The sequence below is a fragment of the Rhincodon typus genome, chromosome 9 (assembly GCF_021869965.1).
Source record: "Rhincodon typus isolate 14 chromosome 9, sRhiTyp1.1, whole genome shotgun sequence".
In the NCBI taxonomy this organism is placed as follows: domain Eukaryota; kingdom Metazoa; phylum Chordata; class Chondrichthyes; order Orectolobiformes; family Rhincodontidae; genus Rhincodon; species Rhincodon typus.
Genome location: NC_063340.1, coordinates 67373617 through 67392327, shown reverse-complemented (window position 1 = coordinate 67392327; position 18711 = coordinate 67373617). Strand labels below are relative to the sequence as shown.

At 43.6% G+C, this 18711-nt stretch overlaps 2 protein-coding genes across 2 annotated transcripts in view; one reads left to right on the top strand and one right to left on the bottom strand.

The window, feature by feature from the left end:
* The window catches only part of abcg5 (ATP-binding cassette, sub-family G (WHITE), member 5), a 38168-nt gene extending 31658 nt beyond the window's left edge, over positions 1-6510 (bottom strand). The window contains exon 1 of the mRNA XM_048601043.1: positions 6365-6510. Within this exon, the coding sequence (XP_048457000.1) occupies positions 6365-6510 (146 nt within the window). The remainder of the gene's footprint in view (positions 1-6364) is intronic.
* A 371-nt stretch (positions 6511-6881) lies between these two features.
* Positions 6882-18711, top strand: part of abcg8 (ATP-binding cassette, sub-family G (WHITE), member 8) — a 40999-nt gene continuing 29169 nt past the window's right edge. The window contains exons 1-4 of the mRNA XM_020534669.2: positions 6882-6939; positions 7124-7234; positions 14975-15131; positions 18018-18256. Of these exons, the coding sequence (XP_020390258.1) occupies positions 6919-6939; positions 7124-7234; positions 14975-15131; positions 18018-18256 (528 nt within the window). The 5' untranslated portion in view covers positions 6882-6918. The remainder of the gene's footprint in view (positions 6940-7123; positions 7235-14974; positions 15132-18017; positions 18257-18711) is intronic.

Sequence of the window (18711 nt, the reverse complement as noted above, 5' to 3'; positions counted from 1 at the left end):
GCAGCCAGGAGCGTACTCCAAGTTACACATGCGTATTTAATTGCAAAGCTAAGCCCTTTCTTCTATGGTCTCACCTCAAGCGTACTCTCTACTGCAAAAATGAGAGATTTTTCCATTTTCCATCTATTACTCAAAGTAAAATTGCCCATTTGTTGACAAAGTTTGATAAATTTCACATTAATTCTGTATTAAATGCATTTGTATATGGAAACTTATTGCAGACAGCAAATTAAGATATCCATCAGTTAACTGGGTGAACATATGTTAATTTTATGGCCCAGATTTTGCAGTCAGTGGTGAAAGAGTAGTACTCAGTTTTCATCAAGCTGCCCACAGGCCTTTCACAAACGTTTGATTGTAAGTAGCAAACTAATCCAGCAGAATGTCCTCAAAATGGGTCCATGGCATGTTCAAGTAAGACAATCAAAGATGTGATCCTTCAACCTATCAGACTAAAAAATCTACACTGACTCTAGCAGAGTTTAAACTAGGAAGTTTGAACTGAGAAGAATAAATTATATTAAATATGTTATAAAATCATGTTGAGCCAGAAAAATATTGGGTGATGAATGGTGTTATACCTCATTGGGGTAGCATGCTATTCCTGGAGTCACCACACAAGATTTTATTGATGCGTGCAAAGTTCCTCAATTTGTCTATCTTCTGGTCTCAGACTTACAAAAGCACAAACCAGGTTTCTGCACTTAATAAAAACTATTATGTTTTACAAATAAATAGATTTTATCTACAGTTAAACAATTATGGTCATCAACATATAATTCTACTAGTTAAACTGTAACCCCCTTGTAAACTCCTCCTTTTATACATAGACAGGGAAGAAAGTGGATGTTATGGAATGGTCCTTGTTCATTGAGATAGTCCTTTTGGCTTGCCAGGATGTGCTGTTTTGAGATCCTTCTTTGTTTCACACTTGTAAAGTCTCTAGCTTACAGGTTAAGAGCCACAGCTTACAGCAACTGCTGAAGGAAAAAGAAACTGGCTTCCTTCAGGTTCAAACAGGTTTTTGCTGCAGAGAAAAGAGACAACTCCAACTTGTTAAGACATGATAGCTTCCCCCTATCTTGCTCACAGTCCAAATCTGTTCAGCTACCTTGGAAACAATCACAGTTGTTGGTATACAAAATGCCTTTGTCATCAATAACTGGTCACTAGTCCAAAGACCAAACAGATACTTGTTGTCAGCTGAAACTCCATTTGTGTACACCCACTGGTATCAGCTCATCTGAAGTAACCTTCTCCCATTGCTTGAACACACAGAAGTGTAAACAGCACTTACAATGAATGTCAGGATACTTGTTTTTTTAAAAAAGTGTAATAATCCTTCAACAAACCTTGTTTTTTTTTTAAATAGTTCTTTTCTAATTTCAGTCCACAATCAAAAATATAGGAAAATAAAAATACATGGTCTTTGTAAGGGATTAATAGAGTACATACAAGAACAGAGAGGATTTATTTTATAAATCTCCAATGCTAATTAAATTCTAAAAAGAATGGGAATCCTCAATTACAAAGTTACATTTTTAGCACCCAGAGAGGTTGCTACTTACCACATTATTAAAAATTTGCTTACACCTGGTGCACCATCCCAACCTTTTTCTGCCTTATTTAATAAGTAATGACAGGTCCTTACACGGACATCAACATCATGTCTATTGATGAGAAATTGAATTAGCATAGCTTGTGGAGAAACAAGGTAATGGTAAATTTGGGGTTTCTAGAATTAACTGTGTATGTGTGGGTTTCTGAACTTGCAGTCTGTTTTACTGTATAATAATGGCGAGTTCTGATAATCTCATCATTAATCTCAAAGCAAAATCTGAACCATCAGCATAATAACCATAAATGAAATATGTTTTGTGCTAACAAGTGTGGTTTCATTTTTATTGTTAACAAAGTAGGACTTACACATTAATGGGAATGTCCTGGGGAGTGTTGCTGAACAAAGAGACTTTGGAGTGCACATTCATAGTTTCTTGAAAGTGGAGTCACAGGTAGATAGGATAGTGAAGAAGGCATTTGGTACGCTTGCCTTTATTGGTCACTGCATCGAGTATAGGAGTTGGGAGGTTATGTTTCTGCTGTACAGGATATTGGTTCAGTATTCGTAGAGCATTGCATGCAATTCTGGTCTCCCTTCTACAGGAAGGATGTTGTGAAACTTGAAAGGGTTCAGAAAAGATTTATGAGGATCTTGCCAGGGTTGGAGGGTTTGAACTATAGGGAGAGGCTGAATGGGTTGGGGTTATTCTCCCTGGAGCGTCAGAGGCTGAGGGGTGACTTTATAGAAGTTTATAAAATCATGAGAGGCATGGATAGTCAAGGTATTTTCCCCAGGGTGAGGGAAGTCCAAAACTAGAGGGAATAGGTTTAAGGTGAGAGGGGAAAGATTTAAAAGGGACCTAAGGGGCAACTTTTTCATGCAGAGGGTGGTGCATGCTTGGAATGACCACAACCCACAGTGCAGAACCTAATTGAAAACTTCAGTTTTTAACAAAAACATAAGTCTCAAAACTTCAAGAAATTAAAAGTCATGTGTTAATGTCCTATCATTGGAGAGAATGTACAGAAGTATGAAATAATTGGAATTGCTGGAAAAACTCAGCAGGTCTGGCATCATCTGTGGAGAGAAATCACAGTTAACATTTAAAGTCCAGTTCTTCAGAACTTTTAACCACATGTCAAACCATGTGTAACAAAAAATTATTTCAATGTAATATTGGAAAGACTTGCATGACTTTTAGTTGTTGAAAGGAACATTTTCTTTCCATCTGTAGATCCATCCCCACATCCCACCAATGTTTCACTGGGCTCTTTGAAACCTTGGCATCTCCCTCAATCCTCAGTGTAGTTTCTGAACTCATATCCATTTCATCAGAGACCATTTACTTCCAGTTCTGCAACAGTACCTGCCTCTACCCTACCTCAGCCTTGGACATTTTTTTGTCATTTCCAGACTTGATTATCTTGATGCTCTTCTTGTTGGTCTTTCATCCTTAACACCCTATAATTCCTACTTGACCAGAACTCGGATGTACAGATGTTTCTTACCCATCCTTGTTGACTTACATTAGTTAGTTCCCATCTTTCACCTCTCATCCTTGCCCCATCTTATTGTGCAAGTTGTGCATGTTTGGTGCATGTCCATTTCTCTGACTCCAGCCTTTTGTAAGCCTTTTTCCTACTTGGCAAACCTTTGGCATAAAGGAACAAAATTCCCAAGGAACCTGTTCACAATAATGTTGCACACTTTTGTTATTATCTGATACAAATTTTTTTGGTTTGTATTTATTGTCACCCCTAATTTCCCTGGAGAAGCTTGTGGTGAGTGGACTTCTTGAAGCACTGCACCCATAGAGCTGTTAGGAAGGGATCCTCCTGAATGAGTATTTTTTTTAAAAAAGCTCCAGGTCAGGATGTTGAGTGACTTAGAGGGGAACTTGCAGGTAGTAATGTTCTCTTGCATCTGCTGTCGTTATTCTTCTAGGTCCTGGTTTGGAAATGCTATTAAAGGACGCTGAGTAAGTTGCTACATTACATCTCGTAGATGGTACACACTGCTACCACTGTGTGTTGGTGGTGAGGGAAGGGAACATTGAACGTAGGTGGATGGGATGCCAATCAAGCAGGCTGCTTTGATGGATGGTATTGAGCTTGAGATGAACCCATCCAAACAAGTGGAGAATCTTCCATCGTACACCTGACCTGTATTTGTAGACAGTGGACGAGCACTGGGGAGACAAGAGGGATGTCTCAGGTACTGATCTCAGGATTCCTCTTTGAGGACTTTCTTCCTGTAGCCACAATATTCACGTGGCTGGTTCAATTCAGTTTCTTGTCAATGATAACCCCTGGGATGCTGGCAGTGGGGGAATTCAGTGACACAGCGTTAATGCCACTGGACAAGTAATCCAGAAACACAGTCTAACGTTCTTGGATGTAATGAGTTGCACAAACAACTAATAACTTTTGAAGCAATGTATATGCTTTCCCTCTTTGGCAGGAGCAAGCAAATTCTACACGCAAGTACTGGGTCAGATGGCAATCATTCCTATACTAGCAGCTCGCACGTACACAATATATGTGTAAGAAAGGAAGAAAAGCTGGAAATTTGAAACAAAATCATAAAATATTGGAAACGCACAGGAAGTAAATGCTAGATAACAAGGTGCAGAGCTGGATGAACACAGCAGGCCAAGCAGCATCAGAGGAGCAGGAAAGCTGACGTTTCGGGCCTAGCCCCTTCTTCAGAAATGAGGGAGGGGAAGGGGTTTCTGAAATAAATAGGGAGAGAGGGGGAGGCGGATAGAAGATGGATAGACGAGAAGATAGGTGGAGAGGAGACAGACAGGTCAAAGAGGCAGGGATGGAGCCAGTAAAGGTGAGTGTAGGTGGGGAGTTAGGGAGGGGATAGGTCAGTCCAGGGAGGACCGTCAGGTCAAGGGAGCGGGATGAGGTTAGTAGGTAGGAAATGGGGGTGGGGCTTGAGGTGGGAGGAGAGGATAGGTGGGAGGAAGGACAGGTTAGGGAGGCGGGGACAAGCTGGGCTGGTTTTGGGATGCAGTGGGGAAGGGGAAATTTTGAAGCTTGTGAAGTCCACATTGATACCATTGGGCTGCAGGGTTCTCAAGCGAAATATGAGATGCTGTTCCTGCAACCTTTGGGTGGCATCGTTGTAGCACTGCAGGAGGCCCAGGATGGACATGTCGTCTGAGGAATGGGAGGGGGAGTTGAAATGGTTCGCGACTGGGAGGTGGAGTTGTTTAGTGCGAACCGAGCGTAGGTGTTCTGCAAAGCGGTCCCCACGCCTCCACTTGGTTTCCCCGATGTAGCGGAGGCCACAATGGGAACAACGGATACAGTATACCACATTAGCAGATGTGCAGGTGAACATCTGTTTGATGTGGCAAGTCTTCTTGGGGCCTGGGATGGGGGTGAGGGGGGAGGTGTAGGGGCAGGTGTAGCACTTCCTGCGGTTGCAGGGAAAAGTGCCGGGTGTGGTGGGGCTGGAAGGGAGTGTGGAGCAAACAAGGGAGTCACGGAGAGAGTCGTCCCTCCGGAAAGGAGATAAGGGTGGGGAGGGAAAAGTATTTTTGGTGGTGGTGTCAGATTACAGATGGCGGAAGTGTCGGAGGATGATGCGTTGGATCCGGAGGTTGGTGGGGTGGTACGTGAGGACGAGGGGGATTCTGTTTTGGTTGTTATTGCAGGGAGGGGATGTGAGGGATGAGTTGCGGGAAATGCGGGAGACACGGTTGAGGGCGTTCTCAACCACTGAGGGGGGGAAGTTGCGGTCCTTGAAAAACGAGGACATCTGAGATGTACGGGAGTGGAACGCCTCATTCTGGGAGCAGATGCGACAGAGGCAAAGGAATTGGGAATAGGGGATGGCATTTTTGCAGGAAGGTGGGTGGGAGGAGGTGTATTCTAGGTAGCTGTGGGAATCGGTGGGCTTGAAATGGATATCGGTTTCCAGGTGGTTGCCAGAGATGGGAACAGAGAGGTCCAGGAGGGAGAGAGAGGTATCAGAGATGGTCCAGGTGAACTTAAGGTTGGGGTGGAAGGTGTTGGTGAAGTGGATGAACTGTTCGAACTCCTCGTGGGAGCACAAGGCGGCACCGATACAGTCATCAATGTAACGGAGGAAGAGGTGGGGTTTAGGGCCAGTGTAGCTACAGGAGAGGGATTGTTCCACGTAACCTACAAAGGGGCAGGCATAGCTTGGGCCCATGCAGGTACCCACGGCCATCCCCTTTGTCTGTAGGAAGTGGGTAGTCCTCCCACCTATCCCCTCCTCCCACCTCAAGCCCCACCTCCATCTCCTACCTACTAGCCTCATCCCGCCTCCTTGACCTGTCTATCCTCCCTGGACTGACCTATCCCCTCCCTAACTCCCCACCTACCCTCACCTTTACTGGCTCCATCCCCGCCTCTTTGACCTGTCTGTCTCCTCTCCACCTATCTTCGCCTCTATCCATCTTCTATCCACCTCCCCCTCTCTCCCTATTTATTTCAGAACCCCCTTCCCCTGCCCCATTTCTGAAGAAGGGTCTAGGCCCGAAACGTCAGCTTTCCTGCTCCTCTGATGCTGCTTGGCCTGCTGTGTTCATCCAGCTCTACACCGTGTTATCTCAGATTCTCCAGCATCTGCAGTTCCTACCATCTCGGAAGTAAATGCTAATCTGAACGGAACAGATTAATTTCACCCTTGGTGTTTGTTATCTGAAAAGCACACACTGAAAGATTATTTGCTTTTTGTTTAGGTTATTGACATTTGAAAAACCAAAACACCCCCTTCTCCAAATCCCAACATTTTGGAAACGAGAAGAGAAGGGATTGTGTTTACCTGATGGTGTAGTTGAGATGATTTACACAGAGTGTGCATGTCTCTCCTGGTGCGTTTGACTTCTGACAGCCATAAGGAACCGTGCTGCTGTGGTCAAATTCCTCCACCGCCGTAACACCACCACTTATTTCTTCCAAGCAGCTCATGCTGCCCCCGCGTGTGTGTACACACACATATGTAACAAAGAAAGTAAGTTTTTGTTTGTAAACAAAATGCAGAAGTTGAAAAGAACAACTGTATTTGTATATATATTTAATGAAACGGTGATGGGAAGCCAGCACTGCCTTTCAGTCCTTCCCGGTACGTGAGCGCGGACAAGCTGCTGAGTTTGAAAGCACAGCCGACCCGGAGTAACCCTTGGACCGGGTAGCTTGAGGGGGTTTCCCTGTGCAAGGAGCAAGAGGTTCCTTGGAATCCCGGTGACCACGGCACCTTGCTGATAGACACACCCCTCGCTGTTAGTTTATTTTGGTTGGGGATGTCGCGGTGAAAGTTCACCTGTTTTTCGAGCAAATATTCCGCAGAGGAGCCTGCTAACCCGCCTGTGCAAAACGATGGAAACCAGCCTGCCAGAGGTGAGTTTTAGGGACCTAAAAGCCGACCTTCTGGTCACAAAATGCCACTTGTCTTTGATGTGCTGTGGATTTTTGTTCATATTGTTGCTGCTTTCGGTATTTTTTTTTGTTTTGCTTGTTTTCGCACACTATCACTTAGAGTTGTATTTTTTTTTCTCTCTCCCCTTGTCTTTTTAATAATCAGACCGACCGGCTCAGAGATCAGCTCTTCTGTACATTAGACGAGGAAAACAGTCTTTACTTCACCTACAGCGGCAAACCCAATGTGCTCCAAGTGCTGGACCTCAATTATGAGGCGAGTAACATCTGGTTTCAGTCTCTCCACTCACTGACGCTGATAGATCCTTGAAGCTTTTCTGGAACAAGGAAAATTGAGAGCTTATGGGTTACCTCTCGAATATATTTGGGTTTTGTTTTGCCGGAGTGATTATTGTTTAACGGTGTTGTGCACCATAATAATGTCAGTTCTGTATCATCAGCAATTGGATGGTGAGAAAGCTTTTGCACCCCTCCCCTGAATCTGCTCTGCCACTGAATGAAATCTTGGCTTAACGGTTTATGGTCTTAGCTTCACTTTCCTGCCCGTACTGACCGCCCTATTATAATCCACTGAGGCCTTTGTCTCTGTTGTCCAACGAGAACCCATCTAACTGGGGCTTGCACATATTCAGTAACATCTCCACCACTTGTTCATTTGTGTACAGAATTCCAAACGATTCCCAAAAGAAATTGCTTCTCATCGTCTCTCCAACTCTACTAATGACGTGTTGTACCTGCGTACTAACATTGTGATTTCTTCTTGAGATCTCATTTTACCAATATCTAGTGAGACATTACAACACTCCAAAAGTACCTCATTGGCTTTGAAGCTTCTTGGGTGTCCTGGGGTATGAAAACAGCACACGAATGTCCATTTTCACTTTCATTTTATTTCGCTAATCCTTGGTGACATAAACTGCGTGCTACTATTAGGTATTATCTTCACACAAATGTCCTTTGTTCTGTCTGGGCATAGTGCAGTGAACTTGAGTGATGTTTTGAACTCGATTTGTTTTGACTGTAAACATTTTGCAATTCGATTCACTGTGGGTGATATTGTCTGAACACGCCGAAAGCTTTAGAAGACAACACTGTGTGGAACTGGAGGAACACAGGTCAGGCAGCATCAGAGGAGCAGGAGAGTTAACGTTTTGAGTCGGGACCCTTCTTCAAAAATGGGGCTGGGGGCGTGGGAGGGAGCTCAGAAATAAATAGAGAGAGAATAGATGGGTCTGGGGGAAGGTAGGTGGAATGGTGATGGGTGAGTGCAGGTAGGGGGTAGTGGGGATTGGTCAGCAGGAAGAATAGGGCGGATAGGTAGGGAAGAAGATGAACAGAGATAGTAGGAACTGCCGATGCTGGAGTCTGAGATAACAAGGTGTGGAGCTGGATGAACACAGTAGGCCAGGCAGCATCAGAGGAGCAGGAACACTGACTTTTTGAGTCTGGACCCTTCTTCAGAAATGGGGGAGGGGCAGGGGGCTCCGAAATAAATAGAGAGAGAGGGGGACGCGATGGTGGAAGGTGGATAGAGGAGCAGATAAGTGGAGAGAAGACGGACAGGTCAAGGAGGTGGGGATGAGAGGGGCTGGTTTTGGGATGAGGTCGGGGGTTGGGGAGATTTTGAAGCTTGTGAAGTCCACATTGAGACTATTGGGCTGCAGGGTTCCCAAGTGGAACAGCACTTCATATTCCGTGAATTCTATGTTAAGGCCAAAAGAACTGCGGATGCTGTAAATCAGGAACAAAAACAAAGTTGCTGGAAAAGCTCAGCAGATCTGGCAACATCTGTGAAGAAAAAATCAGAGTTAACATTTCGGGTCTGGTGACCCTTCCTCAGAACTGGACCCGAAATGTTAATCCTGATTTTTTTCTTCACAGATCCTGCCAGACCTGCTGAGCTTTTGCAGCAACTTTTGTTTTTGTGTCTATGTATAGGCCATCAGGCTGTCGGCTCCTGAGATGGAATATGAGGTGTTGCTCCCCCAGTTTGTGGGTGGTGTCATTGTGACACTGGAGGAGGCCCAGGATGGACATGTCACCCAGGGAGTGGGAGGAGGTCTTAAAATGATTGATGACTGGAAGGTGTTGTCATTTGTCACATACAGAGCGCAGATGCTCTATGAAACGGTCCCCGGGTCTATGCTTGGTCTCACCGATGTAGAAGAGGCCACGTCGGGAGCAGCGGATACAGTAGACCAAGTTGGAGAATGTACAGGTGAACACCTGTCGGATATGAAAGGTTTGCTTTGGGCCTTGAATGGAGGTGAGGGGTGAAGTGTAGGGGCAGGTGTAGCACTTCCTGTGGTTGCAGGGAAAGGTGCTGGGGGTGGTGGGGCTGGAGGGGAGTGTGGAGCAGACGAGGGAGTCGCAGAGTCAGCAGTCCCTATGAAAGGCAGATAGAGGTGGGGAGAGAAATATCTCTTTGGTCATGGAGTCGGGTGGAGTCATAATCGAGGGGGTGGTAGGAGGAGGTGTCAGAGACTTAGCACCTGGCCTCAGCAATGTAAAGTTCAGTGTGCCATACTACTACTGTGCTTCCCTTATCTGTGGGTTTGGTGGTGAGGTTAGGGTTGGAGCAGAGGGAGTGGAGGGCTACGCGTTCCATGAGGGAGAAGTTGGAGTGAGTGAGAGGGGTGGAGAGGTTGAGGCGATTGATGTCACCACAGCAGTTGGAGATGAGGAGGTCGAGAGAGAGTAGGAGGCCATGGGGTGATGTCCAAGAGGGTGAGGTTTGTTGGAGGCAGGAGAAGGGGTCTGCAGAGGGTGTGTTAGATTCCCGGTCAAAGAAATAGGCGCAGAGGCGGAGGGGGCAGAAGAAGAGTTTGACATCCAGGCATGAATGGAATTCATTGATATGTGGGTGCAGGGGAATGAACGTGAGCCCTTTGCTGAGGGCTAACCGTATGTTAACAGAATTCATTGGATGTGTGGGTGCAGGGCCTTTCACCCCAGCCTCAAGTTCACCTGGACCATCTGCGATACCTCCCTCCCCTTCCTGGATCTCTCTGTCTCCATCTCTGGTAACCGTCTCAGCACCGACATCTATTTCAAGCCCACTGACTCCCATAGCTACATGGATTACACCTCCTCTCACCCACCCTCCTGCAAGAATGCGATCCTCTACTCCCAATTCCTCCGCCTCCACCGCATCTGCTCCCAAGATGGAGCATTCCACTCCCGGACATTCCAGATGTCCTCCTATTTCAAGGACCGTAACTTCCCCCCTTTGTTGGTCAAAAATGCCCTCAACCACATCTCTTGCATTTCCCGCACTTCTGCCCTCAAACCCCTCCCCCAAACAAAAATATAGACAGAATCCCCCTCCCTCATATACCACCCCACCAACCTCCAGCATCCAGCGTATCATTCTCCACTACTTTAGCCACCTAATCTGAGATATTTCCCTCCCCACCTCTATGTGCCTTTTGTAGAGACCGCTCACTCCATAACTCCCTTGTCCGCTCCACAGTCCCCACTAACCCCACCACCCACGGCACCTTTCTCCTGCAACTGCAGGAAGTGCTACACCTGCCTCTACACCCCTCCCCTCACCTCCATTCAAGGCCCAATGCAAACCTTTCATATCAGAGATAGGTTCACCTGTACATCCTCCAACTTGGTCTACTGTATCCGCTATTCCTGATGTGGCCTCCTCTACATTGGTGAGACCAAGTGTAGACTCGGAGACTGTTTCGTAGTGCATCTGCCCTCTGTACACAACAAACGACAACACCTTCCAGTTGCCAACCATTTTAAGTCTCCCTCCCACTCCCTGGGTGACATGACCATCCTGGGCCTCCTCCAGTGCCCCAATGACATCACACACAAACTGGAGGAGCAACACCTCATATTCCACCTCGGGAGTACAGCCCAATGTCCTAAACGTGGAATTCACCAGTTTTCAAATCTCCCCACCCCCGGCCTCATCCCATATCCAACCCTCCCTCTCATCCTTGACCTGATACAACCTGACACTATCTGCCCTACCTTCCCACCAACCAATCTCCATCACTCCCTACCTGTACTCACCTATCACCATCCCACCTACCTTCCCCAGCCCCACCCCTCCGCTCTATTTATTTCTGAGCTCCCTTCCCTCTCTCCATTTCTGAAGAAGGGTCCTGACCTGAAATGTCAACTCTCCTGCTTCTCTGATGCTGCCTGGCCTCCTGTGTTCCTCCAGTTCCACACCATGTTATCTCTGACTCCAGCATCTGCAGTTCTTTGTATCTCTAAGCTTTAGTAGGACAGGCAAATGGGAGCATTATTTAAGTGAGAAGTGAAAAAAAAATCTGTTTCCTGACCAATGAAAGTCTTGCTATTAAGCAGCCAGAACCTTTCAAGCAGGTCAGTTTTCTGAGTCTGCTTTTTTGCCAAGAACCTGTTTTGCATTCATTAGCATGTTGTGGATACTCATTAACACTCCAGCACAATGGATTTGCATTCACGTGTGCAACCATATTATCCAAATTCGGAGACGTGCATTCACAAACCTGACTCTAGCTAAATGAGGCATGTACCTTGAAGAGTAGACTGCTTTCTCTAACTTTCAGTGAATGCAAACATCACTTACCTTGGCTCTTCCATAACCAAAATATTTCTTTGCATTGATAGTTCTTGTTAGGGGTGAAGCCTCTCAATGTCGATCAGCTCATGACTTATCGTCAAACTTTTTACAATGTTAATGCGAAGCCTGACTTGGCCAACAAGCCTACCTAAGGAAGGCTGCAACATTGCCTAATGCCAGAAACCTTGACCTGGGCTGAACTCAAAAGGGGGCTTAACTCAGAAGATCATCCATTATGATTGTGTCCTTGTCCCATCAAACTTTTAGTGAACGTGTGTGTTTTCTTAGTTGTTTTAAGCAATACAGCATTTTAAGAATGCCAAACATTACAGGAATTAAAACTTTTGTCCTTGCATTGAAAGTGTCTGATGAAATCTGACAATTTCTTGTGCTGGCACCCAGTGATATTGATGTGGAACTGCACAGTAAGTCTTTAGCCCAAATTCAAGTACCCATGAAAGATTTTGCCACTATTGTCACATGCCATCACTTTCAACATTATAAACAGCTGTCACAATATCACCTACTGATGTAACTAGTATTTTAATATAGTATTTTATCATTCAGCCTGATCGTAGGAATTTTCAAAAAGAACAATTTTAATATATGATGATTTTTTTGACAAAAATAACTATTTACCAAATTGTATAAATGGATAATGATTCTGGAGAAAATGGATTAGATATTTTTAGCGATAGTAAGAACTGCAGATGCTGGAGTCAGAGATAAGTGTGGAGCTGGAGGAACACAGCAGGCCAGGCAGCATCAGAGGAGCAGGAAAGTTGATATTTTGGGTCTGGACCCTTCTTTAGAAATGGGGAGGGGAAGGGAGCTCAGAAATAAATAGAGAGAAGGGGTGGGGCTGGAGAAGGTAGATGGGATGGTGATAGGTAAGTGCAGGTAGGGAGTGATGGGGATTGGTCAGTGAGGTGGGGGGGAAGGATAAGTGGTAGAGAAGATGGATGGGTTGTGTCAGGTCAAGGAGGCGGGATGAGAGGGAGGGTTGGTCATGGGATGAGACCAGGGGTGGGGAGATTTTGAAACATTGCCTTGTGTCAAATTTAAGCACTACCCCTTTGAAGATACCTTGTAAGTAAAATTTAAATATAGAAATTTTGCTTTGCCAATTTTATCATTTAATTACCCAAAGAAGTAATTTCAAGCTGAGATATGTTCTGGAAGGACAGTCTTTGGCCATCAGATATTTTTGTTCATGGATAGCCTGAAGGATTGACTTTTGATATGCTGTTAAGCTATAGAGAGTATTTCTGCCAAACCCAATCCTTTTTCTAACATTACCATTTCAAACTGAGGAATAACTTTACAGGTCCTCTCAGTACATTACCAGTCTTTGTTTATGTAGCTAGGCAACTGCTAGATATTTGAAAAAACAGAATAAAACACCCATGATCAGATGGGCCAGTGGACTGAGGAGAGGCAGATGGAGTTTAATTTAGATAAATGTGAGGTGTTGCATTTTGGTAAGGCAAACCAGAGTATCTACAGTTAATAGTCGGGACCCGGGGAGTTCTGCCAAACAAAGGGACCTAGGGGTGCAGGTGCATAGTTCCTTGAAAGTGGAGTCGCAGCTAGATAGGGTGGGGAAGGCAGCATTCGGCATGCTTGCCTTCATTGGTCAAAGCATTGACTGTGGAGTTGGGAGGTCATGTTGCAGCAGTATAAGACATTGATGATGCCACTTATAGAAGACTGCTTACAATTCTGCGAGGGGGCAGAAAAAATTTACAAGGATGTCGCCAGGACTGGAGGGTTTGAGTTGGAGGGAGAGGCTGATTAGGCTGGGGCTTTTTACTACCCTGGAACAGTGGAGGCTAAGGGGTGACCTTATGGAGGTTTATAAAATCATGAAGGACATGGATAAGGTGAATAGCCAAGGTTGTTTTTTTCCTAGTCTGGGGGAGTCCAAAACTAGAGGGCATAAGTTTAAGGTGAGAGGGGAAAGATTTAAAAAGGACCGAAGGGGTAACATTTTCATGCAGATGGTGGTGCATTATATGAAACATGTTGCCACCAGCAGTGGTGGAGGTGGGTATAATTACAACATTTAAAAGACATCTGGATGGATATTTGAATAGGAAAAGTTTAGACAGATATGGTCCATATGCTGGCAAATGGGACTAGGTCAGATTGGGATGTCTGGTTGGTGCGGATCAGTTGGACTGAAAGGTCTGTTTCCATGCTGTATGACTCTATGACTCTAACAGGATATCCTAGACCAGGGTCCAAAACCTTCTTTACCTGAAAAGCTAACTTTAAAATCGTTGCCAAAAATTAGAACCATTGCGAGCCACAAGATGAAAATTTGACATTGCTAAACCATATACACAACAAATTGCCAAGTGCCTTTGGTGGAAAGCATAATCTAACTATTAAATAAATGTGTTTAAGGATCTAACTCTAAATTATAGCATTTTGTTTATTTTGTCATTGTTTCTCCAATGTAAACAGGTCCAGGCTTTGTGCATGAATTTGTATAAATTCCATTAATGGAAAATCAATATATTTCACACTTGAAAATCAAAAAATGGTGCAAGTATAACTATTTTGTTTTAGGTTTAAAATGGATTTTCTTAATGTTTTAGAACTATTATGTTGTCAGCAAGACCATCTTTATTACAAACTTTAACTTGAAATAGGAAGAATTAAGAGACTCTTTTCAGCTATTAAACCTTGTGACTTTAAAAAAAACAGATTCCAACAGCATCTTTGGAATAATTCGTCTTAAACCATAAAAATTGCAACCATAAAATCCATTCCTCAAACCAAAGGCATTATCTGCTTCTATATTGTGATTCATTCCTCTAGATGAGTTTATTTACAGCAGACTGATGTTTTTCATTTAAATAAGGATTTGATCGCCTGAAACACAGTATAATGGTGCGCCTTTTATCCCCACACTAAAAATATTGCTCTTACATATCTTGATATTTATTGGGGGATGTGGCTTTCTCATGCCAACCTAATTCAACTTGTCAAGGTTGGGAATTGCAAATGAATATTAAAGAGTTGTGTGAAACTTTGGTAACACAGGTTGTCAAACCTGGTTCTAGCCAAACCCGCTACAGTCAGATGCAGTGTCAAACACGTACACTTTTCAACAAGAGTTGAATGACAGTGATTAGGAGAAAGCATGTTGATGCACTACTTTTCTTGTGCCTAATCCAAAGATCGTGAGGATGACTGCGGCAGAATACCACCACACCAGCCAACCTGGCACATATCTGAAATTTTCCTAGTCCACCTGAGTATCACATGATACAGTCTACTTACTCTGAATTACTGGAGAGTCTAATGAACATTTAAACTTTGAAGAGCTGTGTAAAACTAATTAAGTCCTCTGAAACAAGGTGTTTTCAAACTTTCCTCAGAATTCTTTGATAAGAGTTTCTTGCCCACAAAATGCAGGTGAATTCTGCAGCACAGATCCCCTGGTATGAGAAGCTAGCTGAATTACAAATGCCATGGCATTGGAACTCCAATTCGAATGGACAGACAACAGCTCTGAAGAATCTAAATCTGAAAGTCAGAAGTGGACAGATGTTGGCTGTGATAGGAAGTTCTGGTAAGTTGTCTAAGTTTAGTGTTCTCATTGTACAATCAATTTTGTGATTACACTTCATTAATATAGTCAATTAAACATGCAAATTGCTACTCTGAGCATGTGGAGTTTTATGATGTGAGCTCTGGAAAGTTGTGCATCTACATTATTTTAGTACTTAAATTCCTCTTTAAATGAAAACAGAACAGTGCCACGCATTTGATTTTTGGAACAAGTTTGATATCAGCTATATTACAGGGGTGTGAGGATTTGAAACCATTTCTAAGAATGTGATTTTTTCTTTTTGTTAACATTTCATTTACTATAATTTATTCTTTCATAGAATGTGGGTTTCACATTTTGGACCAACATTTGTTGCCAATACATTATTATTGTTCTTTTGAGAGAATGGTGATGGTGAGCTATCCTTTTGAATCTCTGCAACGTGTGTAGTGTAGGAAGTGAGTCACAGATTTTAGACTCAAGAACTGTAAAGGAACAGAAGATGGAAGTCTGGATTATTAGGTTTTTTTTAAAATAAACTCAAAAGTACAACTGTGCGGTCAAATAATACACAAGAGCTTATAACTTTGGAAGCTGGATTTTGGTACTTCTGTGGGAAACGGCATTAAGTCTCATTCTATCATTTTTGTTCTCTGTCACTGTGGAGAAGAAATAACACTTCAAAACCTTGGAATTAAAATGCTAGGAAAAGCCAAGACACAGGTCCAACTGACTACCAAAATGAGAATTTCCACACTCAGGAACAACATGATATCAACCGAAAACCAAAACAAAAATAGTCAGAATGACTTCATTCTGTCCCTTTCAGTTTGGTTTCTGGATTCACAGACTTTGTGCATTTTTATTTACCACTTCTAATATTTCTGAAAAGACTGATTTTGTCTCATCTGTTTTGTCTGTCTTTTGTGAATTAATGTGTGTTTTGATTTTGATTTTAAATTTAAGTTTTCAATTAGTAATAACCTATTTTGCCACATGTTAGAAGATAATTTTATTATGATAAATACATTTTTGCTTCTTGTTCATTGATGAAACCTGGTGAGAGTTTTTTTATTTTAGAGAGTGGTCATGTCAGGCACAAACCATCCTAGAGATTAAATGGGTCATATTTCACACTGACGAATCTGTGGAAAAGTGGGGTTTGATTTCCAATGTACTATTCCCAGTAAGTGTCATGTCAAAGCAGATCTACTCTTGATCTTGGTCTCTCCTCAAAGCAAGATGGATGTGTGCCACCGACAGTATCCCATGGCAAGAACCTCCTGAGGAGACTTGACGACATGAATATTGAAAGGATGTCTCCCCTATGTGAGAACCGAGAACAAGGGGACAATAATTGATCTCCCATTTTAAGATGGAGCTGAGAAAGAATTTTACTCTCAAGTGGTGTTCCATCCGTGAAATTCTTTTCCGAAGAGAGCAGTGGACATTATATCTTTTTAAGACTGAGTCACACAGATTCTTGATTGACAAGGGATTCCAAGGATAAGAGGGTAGAGTTGAGACCACAGTCAAATCAGGCATGATCTTTACAAATGCTGGAGCAGGCTATAGGGACTGAGTGTCCTGCATTAAATTCATACCTTTGTATGACCCATATAAAACAGTGGTTTACAAGTTACTCAATGTTAACACGTGTGTGGCAACCCCTGCAAACATTAATACACATTTTAGTTATTCCATGCAAATGATATACTATCGAGGTCACAAGAACAAAGAACAAAGAAAAATTACAGCACAGGAACAGGCCCTTCGGCCCTCCAAGCCTGTGCCGATCCAGATCCTCTATCTAAACCTGTCACCTATTTTCCAAGGATCTGTATCCCTCTGCTCCCTGCCCATTCATGTATCTGTCTAGATACATCTTAAATGACGCTATCGTGCCCGCCTCTACCACCTCCGCTGGCAATGCATTCCAGGCAACCACCACACGCTTGTGTAAAGAACTTTCCACGCATATCTCCCTTAAACTTTTCCCCTCTCACCTTGAAATCGTGACCCCTAGTAATTGAGTCCCCCACTCTGGGGAAAAAGCTTCTTGCTATCCACCTTGTCTATACCTGTCATGATTTTGTAGACCTCAATCAGGCCCCCCCTCAACCTCCATCTTTCTAATATAAATAATCCTAATCTACTCAACCTCTCTTCATAGCTAGCGCCCTCCATGCCAGGCAACATCCTGGTGAACCTCCTCTGCACCCTCTCCAAGACATCCACATCCTTTTGGTAATGTGGCAACCAGAACTGTACGCAGTATTCCAAATGTGGTCGAACCCAAATCCTATACAGCTGTAACATGACCTGCCAACTCTTGTACTCAATAGCCCGTACGATGAATGAAAGCATGCCGTATGCCTTCTTGACCACTCTATCGACCTGCGTTGCCACCTTCAGGGTACAATGAACCTGAACACCCAGATCTCTCTGTGCATCAATTTTCCCCAGGGCTTTTCCATTTACCATATAGTTCGCTCTTGAATTGGATCTTCCAAACTGCATCACCTCGCATTTTCCTGGATTGAACTCCATCTGCCATTTCTCTGCCCAACTCTCCAATCTATCTATATTCTGCCGCATTCTCCAACAGTCCCCTTCACTATCTGCTACTCCACCAATCTTAGTGTCATCTGCAAACTTGCTAATCAGACCTTCCTCCAGATTATTAATGTATATCACAAACAACAGTGGTCCCAACACGGATCCCTGTGGAACACCACTGGTCACAGTTCTCCAACTGGCCCCTGGCCTAATTTTCAATATATGTTAACTGGCTTTCTTCTGAGTAACTATAATTGTGGAAAGCCTATTTTGTAACTGTAGAACAGATTTTGGAAATAGGTATTCATACGATACTTGAATTATTTTTCTTAACTTGTGAATAAACAGGGTGTGGGAAGACATCTTTACTTGACGTCATCACTTGCAGAGGTGAAGGAGGGAAAATCAAAACTGGCAAAATATTGATCAACGAAACACCAGTCAACAGGCAGCTGGTTAGAAAGTGTATTGCACATGTACGACAAGATGACCGATTATTACCCAATCTCACCGTAAGAGAGACATTAACATTTGTTGCAAAATTGCGTCTTCCAAAAGACTTCTCAGAAGAACAAAGAAACAAAAGGGTAAGAATTATGGAAGTACACAGCATTGAAGAAATGCATTGGTCCATCGTTTGATTGTCAGCTCTTTGCTCGAGCATCCGAGAGCCAAACCCACTGCCTTTCCCTGTCCTTGTAGTACTGTCTCTTCCTCTGCTAGCCACTTTGCGTTCTGACTGCATTCCCTTAATGGCTAACTGTGTAAACAATGCCTGGTGTGTAGCTGAGGGCTAAATAGAATGGGAAGGTTCCCATCATTTGTACTTTGTCAGTTGATCTCCATAATGGGCATGAAGAGATGCTGTTCAATGTTCCCATCCTAAGGAGGGGAAAATATCAGATAAGATTTCTGGTTGCCATGGTACTGTGGAAGTACTGGGTGACATCAAAACCATGTTTGTCTCTGATTCTCACCAAAGTCAAATAACCAGCCAACAATCAATATTAAAAGTTCATGGCTGATAGATGATCACTTAGGT